This window comes from Delphinapterus leucas, chromosome 2 (genome assembly GCF_059928025.1).
Source record: "Delphinapterus leucas isolate spDelLeu-1000000601 "Yukka" chromosome 2, BTC_Dleu_Yukka2, whole genome shotgun sequence".
Taxonomy (NCBI): Eukaryota; Metazoa; Chordata; class Mammalia; order Artiodactyla; family Monodontidae; genus Delphinapterus; species Delphinapterus leucas.
In genome coordinates this window covers 180,909,072-180,932,529 of record NC_143130.1, presented here as the reverse complement: position 1 = coordinate 180,932,529, position 23,458 = coordinate 180,909,072, and the positions used below count along the sequence as shown (strand labels likewise).

General features: G+C 53.8%; 2 protein-coding genes across 17 annotated transcripts in view; one reads left to right on the top strand and one right to left on the bottom strand.

Annotated features, from left to right (window-relative positions):
- BRF1 (BRF1 general transcription factor IIIB subunit) overlaps nt 1-23,458 on the top strand; it is a 71,693-nt gene that overhangs the window by 30,528 nt on the left and 17,707 nt on the right. For all 16 annotated transcript variants that reach the window (XM_089908289.1, XM_089908288.1, XM_089908286.1 and 13 more), the window contains 2 exons: nt 12,243-12,274; nt 15,440-15,512. In XM_089908289.1, coding sequence (XP_089764415.1) covers nt 12,243-12,274; nt 15,440-15,512 — 105 coding nt within the window. The remainder of the gene's footprint in view (nt 1-12,242; nt 12,275-15,439; nt 15,513-23,458) is intronic.
- BTBD6 (BTB domain containing 6) lies at nt 16,518-19,081 on the bottom strand. Its single transcript, XM_022575920.3, has 4 exons — nt 18,605-19,081; nt 18,427-18,517; nt 18,174-18,292; nt 16,518-18,004 (listed from the first exon to the last, which is right to left on the bottom strand). Exons 1-4 carry the CDS (start codon nt 18,976-18,978, stop codon nt 16,972-16,974), a joined length of 1,617 nt encoding a protein of 538 aa, XP_022431628.2. The 5' UTR covers nt 18,979-19,081; the 3' UTR covers nt 16,518-16,971.

The following is a 23,458-nucleotide window of genomic DNA, read 5'->3' as shown; positions in this document are numbered from 1 at the left end:
AGCTATTTTTTAAGTCTTTGGTCTTTATTGGGTTCCAGCCGAACTACCAGCAGGCCTGTGTATGAGCAGGTGAGCCCTAGCAGTGGTCTAGGCCAGGAGGCTGCTGTCACCTGTCACCCTTTCTGTGTAGAGCGTGCCCACGGCCACAGCCGTGTCCTGCCCACCGTGACCTTCAGATCTTCTTCTCTCCCAGGCTTCAGACACCCAGGGTCTTGTTAACAGCGGGTTCTGGTCTGCAGCTCTGGTGGGGGGGGGGGAGCTTCCAGAATGAGCTTCTGTCCCTCTCCTCAGGTTCACCTGGGGATCTTCTTTCTTGGAGGGCAGTGCAGCTGGGGACTCCCTTCTCCCCAGCCTACCATTACCTGCTTCCCTCCGCCCCTCCCCCTCTGCTTGCCTCCCCAGGGACAACCTAAGAATTGAAGAAAAAATTTTTTTTAAATGTATTTATTCATTTATGGCTGTGTTGGGTCTTCGTTGCTCTGCACGGGCTTTCTCTAGTTGCGGCGAGCGGGGGCTACTCTTTGTTGCGGTGCACAGGCCTCTCATCGCAGTGGCTTCTCCCGTTGTGGAGCACGGGCTCTAGGTGTGCGGGCCTCAGTAGTTGTAGCCCATGGGCTTAGCCGCTCTGCGGCATGTGGGATCTTGCCGGACCAGGGCTCGAACCCGTGTCCCCTGCATTGGCAGACGGATTCTCAACCACTGCGCCACCAGGGAAGCCCTAAATAGACTTTATTTTTAAGAGCAGTTTTAGGTTCACAGTGAAATTGAGAGGAGGGTACAGAGATTTCCCATACCCCCCAGTCCCCACACATGTACAGCATCGCCCAGGTTGGACATCCCCTAGAGCGGTGCATTGTTACCAATGGTGAACCCACAGTGACACCTCATCATCACCGAGAGCCCATGGTTTGTTTACCTTGTGGGTTTGGGCGAATGTATAACACGATGTTATGTATCTGTGGTATCATGCAGAGGGTATGTGGTCAAAAGAAGGCCTCAGGGTGGCTGATTAGCATTTATCGGCAGGCACTCAGCATCACTGGGCATGAGGAAGTTGCAAATTCAAACCCATGACAGGCAGAGATGGAGAGGACCGCCCAGTGTTGGCCAGCCTTGGGCCTCTGGAGCTCTGTGACCTGCTGGCCAGTGTGTCCTGCCTGCCAGCATCCAGTGATGCTGAGCATGGGCACACCCTGGGGTCCAGCAGGCATGTCCTGGGCCGAGGCCAGGGCTGGGCATCTGCGTGGAAGGTAGCCTCCCCGTCCTGGCTGCCCTCCACCTCTCAGCAGTATCTTTTGATGAACAGAGCTCTTAATTCTAATGAAGTACAATTTATCCATCTTCTCCTTTGTGATTAATGTTTTTGTGTCCCGTTTAAGAAATCTTTGCCCCAAATCCTGGAAATATTCTCCTGTGTTGCCTCCTGGAAGCTTTCGGTTTTACATTTCCCATTGGATCGAGGACTTCTAAGGGGTTGGTCTGTGTGTCTGTTGTGAGGAGATGGTCAGAGTTTGCTGCTTTCCACTGGGTGTCCAGGTGACAAGGTGCCATCTGTTGACAACCATTCCTCCCAGTGCACAGTGGTGGCACCGCTGTTTTGAACTTACGTGGGGGCCTGTTGCTGCTGTCCCTGACCCCTTCTGTTGGTCTGTTTGTGCCAATACCAGACTGTTTTCAGTATGGCAGGTTTATAACCTGTCTCAGGATCTGTGGCATGAGACCTTGAATCCCAGCTGTTCTTCTCCCTCGGGGGTGTCTGGGCTGTTCGTGGCCCCCTGTTTTTCTGTATAAATTTTTAAATCAGATTGTCCATTTCTGTAAAAAAAACTTCTGGGATTCTGATTGGGGTTTGTGGATCAGTTTGGGGAAAATTGACATTGATTTTAACAATACTGAGTCTTCCAATCGATCAATATCCCTTCTTTCTTTTTTAAAATTTATTTATTTTATATTTTTGGCTGCGTTGGGTCTTCTTTGCTGCGTGCGGGCTTCTCTCTAGCTGCGGCGAGCAGGGGCCAGTCTTCCCTGCAGTGTGCGGGCCTCTCATTGCGGCGGTTTCTCCTGTTGTGGAGCTTGGGCTCTAGGCATGCTGGCTCAGCAGTTGTGGCTTGTGGCTCCAGAGCACAGACTCAGCAGTTGTGGCGCACGGGCTTAGTTGCTCCGTGGCACGTGGGATCTTCCCGGACCAGGGCTCGAACCCGTGTCCCCTGCATTGGCAGGCGGATTCCCAACCACTGCGCCACCAGGGAGGCCCTCCCTTATTTCTTGAGGCGTTCTCTGCTTTCTCTCATTTTTAATGAGGAGGTCTTACACTTTGTTCGTTAGATTTATTCCTAAGTATTTGTGTTTTGAGCTAAGGTAAATGGTATCTTTTGTTTCCAGTGTATAGAAGTACAGTTGAGGTATGTTGATGTTATATCTAAAAATACAAAATTCAGTGAGCAGTCTTAACTAATTGAGCTTTGGGATCTCTTGTTTTGTTTTCTTTTACTTTTTTAAAAAATTTTATTTATTTATTTTTGACTGCGTTGGGTCTTCGTTGCTGCGTGCGAACTTTCTCTAGTTGCGGCGAGCGGGGGCTGCTCTTTGTTGCGGTGTGTGGACTTCTCATTGCGGTGGCTTTTCTTGCTGCAGAGCATGGGCTCTAGGCGCACGGGCTTCAGTCGTTGGGGAATGCGGGCTCAGTAGTTGTGGCTTGCGGGCTCTAGAGTGCAGGCTCAGTAGTTGTGGCGCACGGGCTTAGTTGCTCCGTGGCATGTGGGCTCTTCCCAGACCAGGGCTCGAACCCGTGTCCCCTACATTGGCAGGCGGATTCTTAACCACTGCGCCACCAGGGAAGCCCTCTTGTTTTGTTTTCTTAATGTATACAGTTGTGTCTGCTGCCAGTTTTAGTTGCTCCCTTCTGATCTGTATGCCTGTCACGTGTTTCTCTTGGCTGTCTGCATGCCTGTGGTGCCCTGTGGGGTGTGAAGGGGTGAAGCAGGGCGTGGGGGGGGGGGCGTCCTCGGCTCTGTCCTGGCTCCAGAGAGCGTTTCCAGCGCCTTAGACGTCTGCTCTAAGATGCCTTTATCAGGTAACAGGTTGAAAGTGTTTCCTTTTCCTTAATTGCCAGGAGCTTTTATAGTGAAGGGTGTTGAGTCGTCTGTGTATGTATTGGTATGATCATCATGTGGGGTTTTTCCCCTTAATCTGCGCCGAGGTGAATTACACTGACTGATTTTTTTTGGGGGGTGCCATACCACACGGCTTTCGGGAGCTTATTTCCCTGACCAGGGATCTAACCTGGGCCGCCGGCAGTGGGAGCTTGGAGTCCTAACCGTTGGACCACCACACTGACGGATTTTTAAGGTTAAAGCACCCTTGCATACCCAGATGTGGTCATGCCAAGTTACCCTCTCCAGGTATTGCTGGTATTTTGGGTGGAGCTGTGCAGGTGGCCTGTGTTCTTGCAGTGTCCTCGTCAACTGGGTGTGTCGCAGTCGTGCTTGCCCCGACACCGCTGGGAGGTGCCCGCTCGTGCTCTGCACCCTGGGCAGTCCAGTGGTGACCAGTACTGTTTCCTCTTGAAATGTTTGGGAAAACTCACAGTGAAGCCATCGGGGCCTTTAGCTTTCTTTGTGGTAAGATCGTACTTGTGGCTGCAATTTCTATAGTAGATGTGGAACTAGCCAGCCTTTCTGCTTCTCATTCCAGTTTTGCTAAGTTATATTTTGCAAAGGCTGTGTCTGTGTCACTTCAGAGACCAGATGTATCAGAGTAAAGTTATCCTTAACATTCCCTGTTTCCCTTTCGTGTCTGCGGCACTTGTAGTGACGACCCCTCTGTCATGTCTTATGTTTGTAATTTTGCCCTTTTTCTCTTTGCTCCATGTTGCTAGGGGGTTGCCAGTTTTTTTAGTCTTTTCCTTGGTAATGGCTTTGTTGAGATGAAATTCACCCGTTACGTTGCACAAGTCACTGGTTTTCAGTTACGTGCAGACAAGTGTGCGGCCCTCACCACGGTCAACGCTAGAGCGTTGTCATCGCCTCAGAAAGCATGTCTCTCGTGCCGCCAGTCCTAAACAAGCAGCAGTCTGCTTCCTGCCACTCTCTGTTTGCCTGTTCTGGACATTTCATGTACATGGGATCATGTAAGCTCTCACTGGAGCTCTGTGTTTAACTGTGAGGCACGGCTGGACCGCTTTCCAAAGTAGCTGGACCATTTTGCATTCCTGCCAGCAGTGTAGGAGGACTCCAGTTCCTCTGCAGCCTCACCAGCGCTTTTATCAGCCTTCTTAAAGAACCAGACTTTTGCTGTGTTGTTTATCTGTATTGTACGTTTATTTTATATTTCATTGATTTACTTTTATTATTTCGTTCCTTCTAGTTTCTTTCAGTTTAATTTACTATTTTCAGCTTTCTTAGGTTCTTGATTTTCATTATTTCTGTTTCTCCTAATATAAGAATTTGAGACTATAAATTTCTCTCTAGGCAGGTTTTAGTTACATCACACAGTTTTGATGTGTTACATTTTTACTATGATCAGTTCAAAATATTTTCTAATTTCCATTTTTATTTCTTTTAGATATTAAGTCATTTACAAGTGTACCACTTGTTTTGAAAACAGTTGGGAGTTTTCTAGTTATCTCTGTGTTATCAGTTTCTAGTATAATCCCATTGTGGTCAGAGGACAAACACTGAATGATTTTCCTTTTTTCCCAGTGTGCTGAGATTTGATTTACAGCTCAGTGCATGGTCTATTTTGGTGGCCTCGTCATGTGCACTTCAAAGGAATGGGTATCTGCACCTGTTGGGTGGAGCGGTCTATAAATGTCCATCAGGTCAAGTTGGTTAGTCCTGTTCAAACCATCCTTACCGATTTTTCGGTCCCCTTGTTCTAAAGAAGAGTGTTAAAACTCCCACTGCAGGTGTGGACTTATCTACTCCCCTTTATCTTGTCGGTTTCCCATTATATTCTTTTTTTTTAAATAAATTTATTTATTTTATTATATTTATTTTTTGTTCTTTTTGGCTGCGTTGGGTCTTCATTGCTGTGCGTGGGCTTTTCTCTAGTTGTGGCGAGTGGGGGCTACTCTTCCTGCAGTGCACGGGCTTCTCATTGCGGTGGCTTCTCTTGTTGCGGAGCACGGGCTCTAGGCGCATGAGCTTCAGTAGTTGTGGCTTGCGGGTTCTAGAGCGCAGGCCCGGTAGTTGTGGCTCACGGGCTTAGTTGCTCTGCGGCATGTGGGATCTTCCCGGACCAGGGCTCGGACCCGTGTCCCTTGCATTGGCAGGCGGATTCTTAACCACTGTGCCACCAGGGAAGCCCTCCCATTATATTCTGATGCGGTGTTAAGAGGATACAGATTCAGGATTCTGTATCTTCCTGGTGGAAATAACGCTTAACGTTATAAAATGTCCCTCTTTATCACCAAACGCTTTTCCCCTTAAATTCTACTGTGTTGGGTGTTAGTATAACTATACCCGCTTTCTTTTGCTGAGTATGTGCGTGGTCTGTCTTTTCCCATATTTTAAAATTCAACCCTTCACGATATATTTAATGTATCTTATAAGCAGCATATAATTGCTACTGAACCAAACTTAGGTCCTCTTGCCCACACGCAGTAAAGCCAACCTACTGACACTGGTTGTGGTGAAGGAAAGTGCAGGGTTTATTGCAGGCGCCAAGCAAGGAGTCCAGGCAGCTAATGCTCAAAAGAGCCTAACTCCCCAGAGGCTTTCAGGGAAAGGTTTTTAAAGACGGAGTGGGGGAGGGGGTTGTGGGGGGCGTGATCAGCTCATGGACGCTTTTCTGATGGGTTGTCGGAGAGCTAGTCGGGAGTCAACATCCTCAGCCTTCTGGTTCCGACTGGTCTGGGGTCTCGGTGCTTGTGGGCAGCATGCAGTTAACTTCTTCCACCTGGTGGGGGTTTCAGTATCTGTAAAACAGTGTCAAGGACGGTGGCTCAGAACAGTATCTCTCACCCTTGAGGAGGAACTAAAGGTCCTTGACTTTGTTTAATGGCTAAACTATTATTATTTGGTCTTGCTTGACTGTTTTCCTTTCTTTCTGCAATTTTTTTCACTGCTCTGGTTAAATTTATTCTTTGACTAAAGTTTTTCTACAGACAAAAGGCAGGTGGACGGCTTGGCTGAGCTGGAGGAGTCCTGTTCTGGGAAGGCCCCACAGGGTCCTGCTCGGTTACATAATTATGTGTATTTGTCTAATTTTTTTTATCTAGTCTTAAATTTTTTTTTTTTTTTTTTTTTTGTGGTACGCGGGCCTCTCACTGTTGTGGCCTCTCCCGTTGCGGAGCACAGGCTCCGGATGCGCAGGCTCAGCGGCCATGGCTCACGGGCCCAGCCACCCCGCGGCATGTGGGATCTTCCCAAACCGGGACACGAACCCGTGTCCCCTGCATCAGCAGGCGGACTCTCAACCACTGCGCCACCAGGGAAGCCCAAGTCTTAAAAGTATTTTTTATTGGAGAATTTCATCCATTTAAATTCAGTGTGCTTATTGATATATTTGAATTTAATTCTAATATCTTACTATTTTTCTATTTGTTCTCTGTTTTTCCTTTCTTACAACCTCTTAGTCAAGTATTTCGTTATTCTGTTTTCCTTCAAATACTTTGTTATTTATTTACTTATTACTGCTTTGGTGGTTACCCCAGAGACTGTGTCCTGTGCCCTTGACACGAAGTTAGAAGCTGGCCTTTCCCAGCAGGACATGCTCTTCCGGGCCCTGCTAGGGGCGCTGTGGGCACTGCTTCCCCAGCCCTTAGTGCGTTCACTCACACCTACCCGCTCTGCCCTTTCAATTCCTGTGTTTCTGTGGTTTCATCTGGGATCATTGTCCTCTGTCTGAAAAACAGTATGCCTCCTAGGAAAAGACTCCTTCAGCTTTTGTTTATGTGAAAACATCTTTGTTTTGTCCTCATTTTGAAAGGTATTTTCAGTGAGTGTGGAATTCTGGGGCAGCAGGTGTTTCTCCTGGAGCTTTACTGCTGTCATCCCGCTTCTGCCTTCTGCCTTCTGTGGTGCTGTGGAGTGGGCGTTACATCGTCTTGTCACTGTTTGAAGGTTACCATCTCTTATCACTACCTGCTTCTAAGAAATATCCTTGTTTTTCTTTCAGGGGTTTGACTCTGATGTACTTAGATGTGGTTTTCTTTGTATTTGTCCAGTTTGTTATTTGTAGAACTTCTGGTATTTGTGACTTAATGTCTTTTGTCTGTTTTGGGGAAATCTTGGGAGGTATCTTTTCAGACAGTTTCTCTGCCGTTCTTTCTCTGTTCCCTTTCTAGGATCCCAGTTGCACACACGTTAGACCCTTTCCTTATGTCTCAGGTTGTGTTGTGTATTTTCCATTCCGTTTTTAAAATTTGTCCTGTCTCTGTTTCACTCTGAATATTGTCCAGTGACCTGTCTTGAGTTCTTTCATCCTTTCCTTTGCAGTGTCCAACTGGTTGTTAAACCCATCTGTTAACTTCCTAACTTCAATGATTGTTTTACATTAGATTCTTTGGATTAGATTCCAGTTCTTTGGTAAAATTCTCCGTCTCTGCAGTTATATGAAAGCCTTTAGTAACTCCAACAGTGGGGTCATTGGTGGTTCTGTTTTTTTTGTTTGTTTTTTTTTGCGGTACGCGGGCGTCTCACTGCTGTGGCCTCTCCCGCTGTGGAGCACAGGCTCCGGACACGCAGGCTCAGCGGCCATGGCTCACGGGCCCAGCTGCTCTGCAGCACGTGGGATCTTCCCAGACCGGGGCACGAACCCGTGTCCCCTGCATCGGCAGGCGGACTCTCAACCACTACGCCACCAGGGAAGCCCGGTGGTTCTGTTTTTATTGCCTGAGTTTTCTTTTGGTTTTGGTTATTTGGTCCTGTCTCTCGTCATGCTTGGTAAATTTTTATCGAAGTGCTGGGTATAGTGTTTGAAAACCTGTGGCAGCTGTGGGTAATTTTGCCCCCGCAGGGGACTTCGTTTCCTCTGGCAGGGAGAGAGTTGTGGGGAGCTAGCCTGGGCCCAGTGGAGGCTGGCCCGTCTGGGTCCTCACTGCACATCTTGGGGTGTGCTCGGCTCAGGACCTGGGCAGGACCTGGCAGTGCCATCACAGGGGTCCCTGCCCACTTTCTCTTCTCCAGGCTGACTGCCGCTGGCCGTGGCGTTAAGCCTCTGCGCCCTTGTGCCTGTGCGGAGCAGGACCTGACCAGGGCCTGGAGGGAGCCTGAGTGCGTGGTGTTTGGCCCACTTCTCGACAGTTGGGCGCCTCGAGGCTGGCTGTCTTGGAGGTCCCCGAGCCCTCCATTTTATCTTCCCCCGGGTGGGGCTCTGAGCTCCAGGCTGTGGCCTTGGCCTCTGCCTGGTGCTGTGGGGGCAGCCAGTGCCCTGAGGGAGCAGGGGCAGCTGGCAGGGCCCCTGGCGCAACGGGAAGCCCTTCCTTTTCCTTGGTGGCTCCTGGCTGCCGCCCACCACACCCCCACGACCCCCCCCCCCCTGCCCCCGCCGCCGCCCCGCACCCCGCGTCCAGGCGCCGCCCTGCCTTGTCACACAGCCCTGTAACTCCCCTTGATGCCTGCTTCCACTCCCGGCCCCTTTGTGGACTGCCTCCAGGACTTGGGTGATCTCTTAGAGACTTACATCAGGGCTCCATGTCGCTGTGCAGGTACAGCGGCACTGCCCAGAAATAACCGGTGCAGGTGTCCTGGTGGCCTTTGTACTTGGTAGGGCGTGGCTGAGAGCTCCTGCTCTAAACAGGGCTGTGGGCCGGCTGCCTGGGGAAGGGCTCGCCAGGGCAGGGGGGCCCCGCGGGGTTAGAGGGTGGGTGGCTGCTGGGCAGGTCGTCCTCAGGGACGTCGAGGTTCGGCTCTTCAGTGCTGATGGCACCGTCGTTCTGGGACTCACCGGCTCGTGTCCGGCACGGCCCCGGGAGGGTGCTGTGGGCTCACGTGGCTGCCCCCCTGGCCTCACTGTCCGTCCTCAGGTGTGGCGTCCACGCACACACATGACGTTTCGGACCTTCTGGATGTGCAGGGGCAGTTTTTCACCCGGAGAGACACTGTATCAGAGGCAGCGTAGAGGAATATCACGTTCTTTTGACCTTTAGTTCTGTCTTATTTAAATCTCTGTAAACTTTTCCTTTGACCAAAAATGAGTCTCAGTTTAAATCAGGTCCCGTCTGTGATTGTTTTCCCAGCAGTGCTGTGTGGGCCTGCCAGAGGGTCTCCCGTCCTCTCGGGGCGGAGCTACTCCCAGGCCCCAGGGACAGTGGTCGCCCAGCGTGGGCTGCCACGCGCTTTCTAAACCCACTGGACGCACTCTGGCCTTTGGACCCTCAGGAATGTCCAGGATCTTCTGAAGGTGTTCTGTCCGCCACCCTTCTTTGTGCCGATGCACCTCTTCTAGGACAGGCACTCAAGTGGGTGTTCGTTGAGCAGAAGTGCCGCCTGCTAGAATACGGCTGGGCCCCAGGAGGATGGGAGGGAGACAGAGAGGCCAACAGAGCTACACTCACGCTGAGCCAGGGCTTCACGCAGGCCTCACCTGTGGGCTTACTTACCGTCCCAGCAGGTTTGGGGGTCTGGGGTCTCTGCACCAAGGTTGGATGCAGCAGCCTAGCAAAAGGGAACGGCTCCTGGGAAGGACACTGGCCCAGGGGCCGGCCAGACAGGAGACTTTTCCAAGCCATAGAACCCCAAACGCCCATCAGTTGGACCCACTGAGGCCCAGGCCCCGGGGGCGCTGGTGGGCTCTGGCCCAGGATGGGGCATGGGTGGGGGGGCTCGTTCAGGAAGCACGTAATTCAGATCACCCCACTCCGAGAGGATCCAGGGCTGTCTAGACGTTCCTGTGGACACGGGCCAGGTGCCCTGCCACTGTCATTTCACGGACAGCAAATGTCATTTCATTGTAACTTGGTTAAAAGTTGAATCCCAATCTCCTTTATAAAATACACACATCCCCCCCCCCATCATTTTATTATGAAAAATATCAAACATGTGGCAAAGTTGAAAGGATTGATTATGCAGTGGGCGCCCCCCACCCCAGAGTCTCCATCCACACCTTGCTAGTCTATGCTCGGCCCCCTCCCACCCGCCAGCCATCCCTCAGCCTGTCCTTTTTTGGTGTTTTTCAAAGTAGGGTGCAGACATCTGTTCAGTGCCCCCAAGCCCTTCAGCAGGCAGCTTATTAACTGACTAGATACCAGTATTTGTTTATGGTTCTTATTTCCTTTTAAGGTAAAATTGGCATAAAATGAAATGCACAAGTCTTCATCGTGCCATTTGATGAGTTCTGAGGAGCGCATGTGTCTGTGCGACCAGGTCTTCTGTCAGGATGCAGGGCGGCGCCAACACCCCACCCCAGAGGCACCCGCTCTCCTGGTGACGCCCGTGGGTTAGTTTTGCTTGTTCTGGAACGCCCTGTCCGGGATGCGGCTGTGTGCTCTTCCTGCAGGTCTGTTGCCTGGCAGGCCTCTGCCGTCTTGTCTCCATGGGGCGAGTGTGTGACAGGTCATCGGTGTCTCTGTCGACGGACCCCCGGGCTGTTCCCGGTCTTTTGCTCTTGTGCACGGAGCTGCTGTGAACATTCTTTTTTCCTCTCCACGTGGTCGGAGGCCCTCGAGCAGGGCCGGTGTTCCACTGGGCGCCCTGCCGGCGGGCGTGGCAGCTGCAGTCATCTGTTGCTGTTGTAGGGGTGCTTTAGTTTGCTTTTCTGTGATAGCTGCTGAGGGGGGCGCTCTTTGCTTCTCTTATGAAACATCTGTTCAAAACTTTTGCCCGTTTTTTTGCATTTATTTTATTAGTATTATTTTTAAAATAGACTTCATATTTAAGAGCAGTTTTAGATTCATGAAGAAATTGTGCAGAGTTCTGTATTCTCCACGCAGCACAGAGTTTCCCTGTGATCAGCTCATGTCAGTGTGCTGTATGTTATACTTGATGGACCCGTGTTGATACAATATTGTTAACTGAAGTCCATAGCTCATGTGAGCGCTCACTCTCGGTGGTCCATGCTCCATGCGCTTGACGAGTGACAGGCCACGTGTCCACCATCGTGGTATCATACAAGCAGCTTCGCTGCCCTGAAAATCCCCTGTGCCCCGCCTGTTCATCCTCCCACCTGACCCTTGGCCACCCCGACCCTTTCACTGTCTCCACAATATTGCCTTTTCCAGAATGTCATAGAGTTGGAATCTTAGGGCGTATAGTCTCTTGGCTATGTTAATTTGTTCTGTTGTCACTGATTCCTGCTTATATATTTACGGTGGTCTTCCTTTCATTTCTTGTGATTTCACTTCTCTTTTTTTCGAAGTGCTTCTCACTAGTTTGTTGGTCTGCACTGTAGCATTATCTGTCTTACTGTGACTACACTCTCTGACGAAACGTCTGCCTTCAGACTGAGAAATGAGGTGCCTTTGATTCGAGGACCTTGGAGGCCACGTTCCAATGCTGGCCACCCGGTGTGAGGCTTTGGCACTGGGACTTCCTCTCTCCTTGCTCTGCTGGGCCCAGACTTTCCCTCTGGACACCTGGTCTGGGCTCTGGTTCAGCATCGTGGGGATTTCTTTCTTAGTCACTTCTCAAAGCCATAGCATATCCATGAATGACGCTAAGTTCACTTCATTTGACAAGTTGCCTTTCTCAGTGGCTCGTGTTTTATATTTCTGTGTATGTGTCTGGCTGAGTTTTGAATCGCTTAGGACATATTCTGGTTACTACTTAACCATCTGCTGAGAGCAAGGACAGGTCCCACGCCAGAGTCCCCACAGCTGCCCCCTCGAGCACCAGTACCGTAGCGGTGCCTACCGGCCACCAAAAGTGGCGGCCTGGTGTGTGTGTCTGTCCCCCAGGAGCCTTGAGTCCTGGGACACAGGACACTGCTGGGCACCCAGCAGCCGCTCAGTGGATGCTCGTGAGATGCAGTGAATGTGGCTGCGCACTTCTTGGGCAGGCCGGGGCGGGAGGCCCCTTGGAGCAGGGGACCCCTGGCTGGGCAGGGCCCACACAGATGCGGGAGCCGCCCCACCAAGGCAGTTGCACTCCAAGAACCGTGTTGCAGGCCCCCACCCCAGCTCCACTCCCGCTCGTCCGGTACTGACCCGGAGGTCTCCCAGAAGTTGAGCCCTGACGCGGCTGCCTCACTCTGCCCTCACGATCCAGTGCTGAGCTTAGACCTACAGCAGGGGTCTGCCTCCTGGAAGCTGTCAGGTGGCCGGAGCCTGTGGGCCGGGCGCTGCTCCTTGACTCCCCTTGCAGACATGCTCCTCGACCTCAGCGACCTGCTCCAGGTAGATGCGTTTCCTTTCTCAGCCCTTTCCTGCCCCGGCTGGGAGGGTCCACAGGCGAAGGACACACAGGGTGTGGGTCTCTGTTTGGAAACTGGCAAATGGAGTGGGTAGGGAGACAGTGGACATAGGGTGATGGTGTTGTCCCGGGGGCTGGGCAGCCCTGGCCTTAGAACCAATGGAGAGACCCAGGTGAACTTTGTCCAAGGCAAGGGAGATTCTTTAAAAGGAAAAAAAAATGGACTCACATGCATACATTTTAAACAATATAAAAACTTACATTTACAGTCTATTTAGGGAAACTTGCTTTCTGAGTCCCAGGAAGGCACCTCTCATTTCCAAATGCCTGACGGTAATGGAAAGACCCAACAAGAGGGACACCTGTGTGGATGGGACGCTCATGGGGTGGGAGCAGCGCCGGGGCGGAGCCACTGCAACTCCGCACTTGTCCCTGGTGATGGCGCTGGGGCTGGGGCGAGCTTGGCCCCGTGCCCTGGAGTTGGGCTCTGTGGTGATCACTCCACTGAGGGCTCGGAAGGAAAACTAATGTCATGGAAAGCAGACGTGACTGCAGTGTGAGGACTCATGCAGAATTCATAGGAATCCCACCCCCACGGGGAAGCTTCCTCGCAAGCCTGGTGCTGTGCCGCCCCGGTGCTGGGCCTTCAGTGCCCTCGGTGCCGGCAGACAGACCTTCACTGAACTCAGATGCCACCTGTATTTGTGTTCTCCCAGGTGCCTTTATAAATGGCATCTCTCAGGAGCCCTGCTGAAATATTCAGGGGTCACGGTAAACATAATCCCTTGTAATCGTGAAAATCCAGCACTCCATGTGCTGTGTTTGGTCAGGGCAAGGCCACGTGGCCTGGTTTCCATCCTGGTGACTCCCAGGAAGGACAGGAGTGAGGGCTGGCGCAGGACAGCGCTCCAGAAGTGCTTGGGCACCACTTGGGAGGGAGGGGGAGGTGCTCCAGTACTTTCTTGCTTCACACCTTGGGAAGTGGGACACCAGTCAGGGTTCAGGTGGGAGAGGGTGACAGAGTAGATGCACCCACTCACCTGGGGCTGGATCAGGGCCCAGCGGAGAGTCACTGTGCTGACCAGTGAGACCCCGTACGTTCAGGCTGGACACACACAGACAGTTTTAACACCTCAGGTGGAAGGGTGAGCCTCGGGCCCCCTGGTCTTGGGCAGAGCCCAGCCTGGGCACTGGGAAGGTGGGAGGTGACCTGGCAACCGTCACCCCCCAGCCCCCCGCTCCCAGCCTCCCACGCTGGCCCCGCCCTGGAGGGGCTGGGACAGGCTCAGCACTCACAGGACACACGTGTCTGCAGCTGACTGTGGGTGTGGAGCACGCGTGTCGGGTGAGGGTCCCACTCGGAGGCTTGCACTGCCGAGGGCTGAGCGCTTAGAGGACATGAGCTGAAGGCTCAGGGCTCACTCCGTCCTCACTCACACGCGCACCAAGGTGGGCTTCTCCCTGGGTCCAGCTCACAGCCAACACCCTCTGGCAGGAGCTGTGGAGGGCCCACTGCACCCTGAGGGTCTTGGCAGGACGTCCCTTTGTCCCCCCTTATAGTGAGGCTGACACATAGGCACTCACGTGCCTGGGCCCCGGCCCCTCAGAGGCAGAGCCAGGAGCCCTCAAGGGCTGCGGAGCCTGCCCGCCATGTGGTAGGGGCACAGGGAGGGCTGGCCACCCACACACAGCCGCAGACACGGGAGAGTGACCATCAAAGCATCTCTGGCAATAACCACGCATTTTACAGGCATATCCTTTTTAAAATTTGATTTTCCACTTGAAGTTGTTCAGAGAACGCTTTCCTGCAGCATTCAGGCTTCGTCTGCCTCGGTGCCGGGGTTGGGGTGGTGGGGGTCATGGCATGGGCAGGCAGGGTCGGGATGTGCTGCAGGGAAGGTGGAGACACCGCGCTGGGTGGCAAGTCCGTTCTGCTCTGGCCTCAGCACAGGATGAGGCAGGAGGGCCGGGATGCAGGAGCCTGGGGGGACCCAGTGGAGGGGGATGCACGCTGCCACGCGTGCTTTGGTGGCAGGCATCCCTGGGAGCCCCCAGCCCTTGTGATGGGGATCTTGGAGGACAGAGAGTGACTGCCAGTGGGGTGGGGGGGGTGCCCTCTGCTGCCTGGACAGGGAGGCCTGGCCTCCGCTGGGAAGGCCCCAAGCTGCCTGGTGCCCACAGGGCACGTACCCTCATCTCCTCCCCTAAGGAGACTCAACATTGTACCGCTCCTAAGCACCCTGGTCCCCTGGCGGCAGCAGGCACCCGTGTGCCATCTGCAAGCCTCGTGATGGATATGGCACACAACAAGGCCTTCACTCTTCCTCAGCACCTTTTCTGGCGCCCTCTTGGGTGCTGGGCCAAGGGGCTCACAGGCCAGGCTTGATCAGGTGAGGGAGCTCTCTGAGGTGGTCAGAGGCAGCCCTCCTGCGAGGCCCGAGTCCTGTGGGCAGGGCTGGGGTGAAGGCGGGTGGGCAGGGGTTTCTCCAGCTCAGGCTGGGACGGTGAAGCCCACAGCTCGGGCCTGGGGTGAGAGCCTGGGCTTTTCTCGGATCTGCACGCCATCCGAGTCTTCCCTGCACTACTCCTGCCGTCAAAGTCCACTCAGCAGCATCCTCCCCACGAGCTGCCCAGCCCTCGGCCAGCACCAGGCAGGCTGGGAGGACAGTGCCTGGCCAGGCCCCGGGCTCAGTCGCACCCGGGGAGGTTCTGGCAGGTGACTGGGTCAGGGGCAGGCTCCACGGTGGATTTGGACCTGAGGTGGGAGCAGTGTAGGGTCACTGAGGCCTGCAGAACCCCACAGCCAGGACTGAGCTGGCCCGTGGGGACAGAAGAGGATGCCCCCGTGAGCCCCTGGGAACGGGGTAGAAGAGTGGCCGTGGGCCCCGCAGTCGTGGCGCCTTGCGCCCTTGATGATTCTGCTCAGCCAGCTACTCTTGAGGCAGCTTTTCTTCTCAGCAAGTTCAGTCGTTGCTGAGATAGTGGTAGAGTCTAAAAAAGCCACCTGGGGGAGGGAAGGAGTGCCCTGGGCTGCTCTGGGGGCTCGTGGGGGGCAGCAGGGGGGACTCTTAAAGACTGAACGATGAAATAAAAAGGGAAACATTTCCTGCACATGAACGCCCTTCTTAGTTGTGGTGTCTTCACGACAGGTGAACGTTTACGTGCTGGGGAAGACGTTCCTTCTTTTGGCGAGAGAGCTCTGCATCAACGCACCAGCAATAGGTACTGCGGGGCTCACGGGGCGCGCTGCCGGTGCTCTGGGTGGGAGGGCGGCGTGTGCAAGGGCAAGGACCTAACAGGGAAGAAGTGTCTCACCTGGAGGCTGCCAGGAGCCCGGCAGCCTGGGGGGTTATTTCTGGTCTAAAACCAGAATGCTGTGGTCAGTGCCCGCAGGTAGGGATGGAGTGAGACGGAAGTGTTGCGTGGATGGGGGCCCGTCTCTCCACCTCTCGAGCACCCCTGGCAGCACGGTGCCTCGGGGTGGGCAGGCCCCGTGCAGATGGAGCCGGGCCTTTCCCAGCCACGGTCGGTCGGCCTTTGTGGCAGCTTTACCGTGAGGACTGTTTGCACGGTTGGCTTGGAGGGGCTGCTCCCTCCTTCGCCCGTCAGCGTCTAGAGGCACCTCCTTGTACTAAGGAGGTGGTGTGTGGGGCCAGGGAGGGTGGGCAGGGCGTGCAGTTCTGGGTCACCCACAGGGTGGTCCCCTGGGGCCGGGAAGGCACGGTCCAGCAGGGTGGGCCCGGAGGAGGAGGGCCGCAGGCACAGGGAGACCTGGGGCTGGGGGCTGTATCCCTGTGCCGAGTGACACGGTCCCTCCCTCCGGGGGTCATGCGGAGGTTTTTCAGAAACAAAGCAAATGCCCAAGGAGTTTGCAGCAAGGGAGGTAGAGGCAAGAGGCCCAGCGAGCCTGCCTGACGCCACAGCACGCGCGTGCAGGCTGCTGGGGAGCCTGAGGTGGGAGGTCCGCTCTCGGGGGCAGGAGCCCTGGGCCCGGCAGAGCACCCCCCACGCCCCCACCCAGTCGAAACCAAACGGTAGGATTCTGAGCAGCTAGCGACACTTGAGGACGTAGACACAACCTGACACCTGGCTTTTTCTAGAGCAGTCTGGCTGCAGCCCAGAGAGCAAGCCCTCCCAGATGGCGGAGGCCCAGGCTGCCGGCAGAGGGCAAACTCGGGGACGGGTGGGCCTCTTGGGACTACCCACTAAGCACTGTTAGGGCAATTTGAGACTCGCAGTCATCTATCTACGGCTCTCATTTTGTTAGAACTTTATTATGAAAATCCACTTAAACAGGTGAACTACTTTGAGTGACTCTTCCCATTTTAGATCGAACAGAAGATCTTAAGCTTAGAACCACTTAGAATAGAATCTAAGAGGATGCGAGGGACGGCAAAGCCCTCAAAGCAGGCGGTGTGGGTGCCCCTGGGAGGGAATCTGGAGCCTGCCTTGTGCCCCCCAAGTCTGCCCTCCACCTGGGAGGTGCGCCCCAACGTACAAGAGATGCAGAGACCGAGGCTCTGGCTGTGTAGGAAAGCATCTTGTGTCACAGCTTCAGGCTCCAGCCGACTACTTGCAGAGGAGGCACGCCGCGAGCGCAACCTTTGAGGTGGCCGGTCACGGGCTGCCTGTAGAGAAAGGGCCTGCCGCTCGCAGTGCATCCCTGCCACCCCACAGCGCCTCAGGCGTAGAAGATGAGCTCGGGGATCTGCCCGCCCTGGACCCCGGTCCCGTTGGTGCTGTCGGAAGAGCACTGGAACTGGAAGGTCACCTTCCCGCACTGCACCTCGGTCATGCCCTCCTGCCCAAAGTAGCTGAGCTCACTGCCATCCAGGACGGCGCTGGCGGTGTAGAAGGTGTCCTGCTCCACCTGCACGGGGTGTTCAAACCAGACTGAGAAGGTGCTGCTGGAGCCGTCGGAGACAAACGTGGTCAAGTTCTGCGCCAGGACCACCCCCAGCCGCTTGAGTTCAATCTTCACGCTGTACTCCGCTCTCCCAGAGCTAGAGCCGTACAAGCCCAGCCCCGCAATAAATACTCTCCTGTCCACGGCAAACTGGATGCTGTCGCAGCGGCCGCGGTAGCGCCACTGGTTGCTGCGGTAGGCGGAGGACTGGAAGCGGTGGCACCGCTGCGGGGCGAGGCCCTTCCTCTTGGTCAGGGGGAATTCGAGGAGGGGCTTGTTGGCCGCCGTGTACCACAGGAAGATGTTGTGGGTCTCCTCCAGCGTCAGGATGTCCGACTGGGCGGCGCCGTTGGCAAACTCTTCCAGGGTCATAGTTGGAATTCGGACCAGGTAGAGGGCTGGCCCCAAAACATGCCTCTTGTTGCGCGGGGTGGCCGGCAGGCCCTGCCTCTTGCACTCTGCCTCGGCCCAGCTCAGGACTGCCTCGAAGACCACGGCCTCCTTGGTGTTGAGGGCCTCCCGCATCACGATGATCTCCAGCGTTTGCCAGTCAATTTCACAGAAGCCTTCGGACCTCAGGGCCATCTCAGCCTGAGCATCGATGACCTCCCAGCAGCGCTGGGTCAGCTCGGGCTCCTCAAACAGCCGGCTCTGGGACAGCAGCACACAGGCGTTTTTGGCTTCCAGACTCGTCTCCAGGAAGTTGACACAGGCTTTTGCTAACGCGGGGACAATGTACTTCTTGGCGGCATACAGAGTGGCCAGCACCGTGTCAGCTTCCAGGTCAATCTCGTCACTGTACATGTACCTAGGCAGGACGGGGCCAAGTCACAGGCCGCGTGGGGCACGCTGCGCACCCAGGGCCTGGGAGAGGAGCCCTCCATCCTTGTGGACTTCAGGAGGCTGCAGGCAGCTGGCTGGCGGAACCAGGCAGCGAGGAACCGCCCCATCCTTGCACCCTAAGGAGGCAGACTTACTTTAACAAGATGAGAAAAGCTGTAGGTTCCACGTCAGGGATGTGGATTTCTGACTTGACTTCTGCCAGGTCCCCGTAAAACATGGCATAAAAGACAGAGCTACCCACGGCCAAGACATACTGTGGATGAGAGAGAGAGAGCTGCCCTGAGCCCTGGGCCCTCCCTGCCCCCAGCGGCTGCCACACCCGGACCGTCCATACTCGGGAGGCGGCCGGTCGCCTTTGGGAGCTCCAAGGGCCGAGCCTCTACCAACCTTGTGGGCAGGCACCCTCCGGGCCGCGCCCGGGGGCCCCACGACGAAGTGCACGTCGGCCATGAGCTCGTTGTTGAACATCAGCGCGTTCCTGCAAAGGGCAGAGGCACAGGACACGGCTCGGGGGTCGGGTCGGCGCGGGGCGCGGACAGGGGCGGGGGCGCAGGTCCGGGCTCACCTCTCGCGCAGGGTCGGGTGGAAGGACTGCCAGTTGGGGCTCTCCAAGTTGTTGTTGTCGAGTGCGGGCGGCGCGGGCGCGGGCGGTGGCAGGGCGGGCAGCGGGGCGCTGGGCCGTCCCTTCCTGCCCGCGGCAGCAGCGGCGGCGGCGTTGCTGTTGGCGATGTCCGTGGCGGTGGCGGCCGCGGCTGCGGCGCCGGTGGGCGCGTAGAGCTCCGCGGCCATCTTCGCGGGCAGGGCGGCCTCCGCGCGCGGGGGCGGCGCGCCGGGCGCCCTCGCGCCGCGCCGGGGCCTCGGGGGCGGCTCTGCGAGCACCAGGAGCGCGGTGAGGCACTGCGCCACCCGGCCGTGCAGGCAGGCCAGGGGTAGCAGCATGGGGCCGCGCCGGCCCTGAGCGCGGGGGGCCGGCCTGCCCGGGGCGGCGGGCGCTGCTCCCTCGCGCCGCCCCGCCCGCCGGCCGGAGCCTCCAGCCCGCCCGCCCGCCCGCCTCGCCCGCACCGCCGCGGCGCCCGCGCGTCACGCCGCGGCGCGGCCCCGCCCCGCGCGGTCGACGTGCTCGCCTGTGGCTCCGCCCCCTGCCCGGCTGCGCCCCGCGCGGCCGACGTGCTCGCCCTCCCCTGTCCGGCCCCGCCTTGTCCCGCCCCGCCCCGCCTTGCCCCGCTCCGCCCCGCCCCGCCTTGCCCCGCCCCGCCTTGCCCCGCCCCGCGCGGGCGCTTGCTGGAATCCGGCCGCGGAGATGCGGGAGGGACCGTGTGGGCGCGTGCCCGCGGCGGGACGGCCGGCGGCGGCTTTGGTGATCTTGGCGTGGTCCGAGGTCCGACGTAGGGGCTGCCCCTCTTCGAGGCCAACCCTGTGCGGTCCGGAGTCCGTGGGACTATCAGGGGCGGAAGGGACGGGATGAACTCCCGGAGAGACGACCCCCTGGGCGGCCGTCCTAACTGTAACAGGTGAGGTGCTGTCTCACGGTGGGTTTGAGTCCCTCACGGTCAGTGATGTGGAGCACCGCGTCAGGTGCTTGTTGGTCACCTCTGTGTCTCTGGAGAGAAGTCTCTTGGACTCCTTTGCCTCCTTTTGAATCGGGTTGGTTTTGTCATTGCTGAGATTTAGGCGTTCTTTGCATATTCTGGAGATTTATCCCTTACCGGATGCATGATTTGCAAATACTTCCTCCCATTTTGTAGGTGGCATTTTTCACTCTGTTGACTGTTTCCTTTGCTGCACAGAGGGTTTTAAGTTTGGTATAGTCCCATTTGTCTGTTTTTGCTTTTGTTGCCTGTACTTTTGGTGTCATATTCAAGAAGTCATTGCACATTCCAATGTCATGCTCTTCCCCGACGTTTTCTTGTAGGAGTTTTACAGTTTCTTGTCGTACGGTTAGGTCTTTAATTCATTTGGAGTTGAGTTTTGTATATGATGTGTGAGATAACGGTCCATCTTTTTTCTCTTGTATGTGGGTGTCCAGTTTTCCCAGCACCATTTGTTGAAGACGTTACCCTGTCCCCATTGTGTAGTCAGTCCTTCCTGGCACCCTTATCAGAGATCATGTGACTGTGCATGTGTGAGTTTGTTTCTGAGCTCTCTATTCTGTCCCATTGCTCTACATATCTGTCTTTGTACCAGCACCATAGTGTTTTTGGTTTTATCTTCTAAAATTCTTTTCCTGGTGAAAGTAATTTACTTATACATTTACTTTTCTTTATTACTCCTTTTTTCCTGTATTAATTTTTTTTCTTAAGATGGAGGTTTTTAACCTTTTTTTTTAATGTTTCATTTGGCTTTAGAAATAATATTTCCATTTCCCCTTTTTTAGCCCGCTTTGCAACACTCATGTAATCTTTTTAGTTAGCTTTTTTTGAAGTATAGTTATTTACAATATCATGTTAGTTTCAGGTGTACAGCACCTTGATTCAATTATATATAGATACATATGTGTATACATGTATATGTGTACTTTTTCAGATTATTTTCCCTTATAGGCTATTACAAAATATTGAGTATAGTTTCCTGTGTTTTATAGTAGGTCCTTACTGGTTATCTATTTTATATATAACGGTGTATATGTGTTAATCCCCACCTCCTAATTTATCCATCCCCCGCCCCTTCCCCTTTGGTAACCATAAGTTTTCTATGGCTGTGAGCCTCTTTCTGTTTTGTAAATAAGTTGGTTTGTATCTCTTTTGTTTTTTTAATATTCTACATATAAGCAACATCATATGGTGTTTGTCTTTTTCTGGTTTACTTCACTTAGTATGATAATGTCTACGTCCATCCATGTTGCTGCAAGTGGCATTATTTCCTTCTTTTAAAAAAGATTTTTGGCTGCATTGGGTCTTCATTGCTGCGCACGGGCTTTCTCTAGCTGCGGGAGCAGGGGCTTCTCATTGCGGTGGCTGCTCTTGTTGCGGAGCACGGGCTCTAGGCGCGTGGGCTTCAGTAGTTGCATCACACGGGCTCAGTAGTTGTGGCTCACAGGCTCTAGAGCGCCGGCTCAGTAATTGTGGCGCACGGGCTTAGCTGCTCCGTGGCATGTGGGATCCTCCCAGACCAGAGATCGAACCCATGCCCCTGCATTGGCAGGTGGATTCTTAACCACTGTGCCACCAGGGAAGTCTCTTTTTCTTTTTTATGGCTGAGTAATATTCCGTTGTATCTGTGTACCACATCTTCATCCACTCGTCTCTCAATGGACATCTGTGCTGCTGTGGGCGCTGAGGCGCGTCTTTTCCTGACACAGGTACAGGATTGTGAGTGCCGGGCCGCATGGTCGTTCTGGGTGTGGTTTTTAAGGACCCTCCGTACTGCTCTCCATAGTGGCTGTACCAATTTACAGGTTCCCTTTTCTCTATACCCTCTCCAGCATTTATTATTTGTACAGTTTTTTTTCTTGATGGCCATTCTGACTGCTATGAGGTGGTACCTCGTTGGAGTTTTGATTTTCATTTCTGTAATAATTAGTGATGTTGAGCAGTTTCTCATGTGCCAGTTGGACATCTGTATATCGTGTTTGGAGAAATGTCTATTTAAGTCTTCTTTTTTGCCTGTTTTAGATATTTCACTTTGTCAGTTTTTTATTTAACTACTTAGTTCATTATTTTGTCCTTACCTAAGCACTTAAGTCTATTAAGTTACCTAGAAAATTGTTCTTTAATTTCCTAACAGTTTGTCTGGAGGTGAGGGGGCTGTGTACCCTTGTCTTGCTAATTTTTAGTTTTCTTGCCCTTGAGGTCAAAGGGCACGTCCTGTGATATTTCTGTTCTCTGGGATGTAGGGAGGGTTTCTTTGTTCTTTAATACACGGTCAATTTTCATAACTGTTCCGCAGACTTTGGAAAAGAATGATTACTTTTTGTAAGGTACTGACTTTAAAACATATTTGTTAAATTGAGCCTATGGTGATGGCATCCAGTTCCCCATTTGGTCTTTTTTTTCCCGCTAAGCCAGTCTGTCAAATTTGAGGGAACTGTGTTAAAAATCTCATATCATTGTGGTTATGTTAAAATCTCATATCAAGTGTGGAAATTTCTGTTTCCAACACTTTTTGCTTTATTTAATGCTTTCTCTTTCCCGGTGTGTCTGCAGATTTGTGACTGTTCTGTCTTCTTTAAGATTATCTTGTCCTTTCCATCATAAGAAACATTCATCTGTGTCCCTTTCAGTGATCCCTTGCCCTGAGTCCCGTGTTGCTGCTCCCTTCACAGCTGCCCTTTTTCTCCTGGTGAACTGCTTCAGGGGTCCCAGCATAGCCTTTTGATCTTCACCTTTTTGCATTATTTTTGAGTGTCTCTTGTAAATACCATATCCTGGTTTTAGCGCTTTTGTGCAAGCTGACTAGGGAATTTAACTTACATTGTGTGATCTATACTTGTGGTTTGTTGTTTTCTCCTAGTTTTTTTTTTTCTTCTCCCTACTTTAAATGCCCCAGTCCATTCCACACCTATCCCAGACTGCTGGCATGTTTGCCTTGAAATTTTTACCAGTACTACAGTTTTCTATTTCAAGAACTAATCAGCGTCGAAGTTCCACCCAAATCAGGATGAGATCTTTTAATGTGCTTTTAATTTAATCCCCAGTTCTGATGGGTTTTGTTTTATTGTAAATAATTAGAAACCTTAGCAATTATATTTTTAAAATATGTTTTCTCCCAATAATATCTTAAGCAACCAAATAACCCCCCAAAACCCCAAACCAACCCAAAACACCCACAGTGGAAGTAGGTGTAGCTCCAGACTGCCTAGGCTCAACTGACTCTGCCCCATCTTGGCCACCTTGTCGTCTCTGAAAAGGGGGTTAAGTGGTAGTAGCTGCCTGTTGTCAACCTAAAACAGCCAGTTACGTTACCAGCAACGTGAGTTTACTCGGGAGAGGCAGGGGAATTGCAGTTCGGGACCCGCAAGCTATGGCAAACCACAAGCAAGTCCTGCAACAATGGAGAGGAGCCTTCCTTTATGGGGGGGCGGGGGGGGGGCGGGGAGGAAGTTGGGCGGGGCTGCTTTGAAAGTTTTCCAGTCTCCATTGGAGGAAAGTGAGAGTTGAGGGTGTGGCGGTTTCTCATTGGCTGGGCTGTTGCTGGGCCGGGAGAAAATCTTCTTTCCTCTTCCCCGGGTAGCGCACCAGCTTCTTCCAGCCCAGAAGCGCAAAGCAAGCTGGGAAGGAGGGCCCGGTGTGGGAGCGCCACCTTCAGGACTTCCTGCCTCCGTTTTACTCGAGGTTGCCCTTATTAATTTCCACACTGTGTTGGTTGGGCCGAGCTGGGTGGCTGTTAGGGTCCGGCTGGCATAAGGCAACCAAGAGGCACTGCTCCGCTCCCTACGCCACCACAGCCTCCTCGGTCAGTGCAGGGCATTGTCCGCCTGAAT

Coding starts and splice junctions, on each gene's coding strand:
- BTBD6 (XM_022575920.3), bottom strand. CDS start 18,978: ATGCTGCTACCCCTGGCCTGCCTGCACGGCCGGGTGGCGCAGTGCCTC. Junction 18,518..18,604: donor CACCCGACCCTGCGCGAGAG/GTGAGCCCGGAC, acceptor TGCCCTTTGCAG/GAACGCGCTGATGTTCAACA. Junction 18,293..18,426: donor GGAGGGTGCCTGCCCACAAG/GTTGGTAGAGGC, acceptor TCTCATCCACAG/TATGTCTTGGCCGTGGGTAG.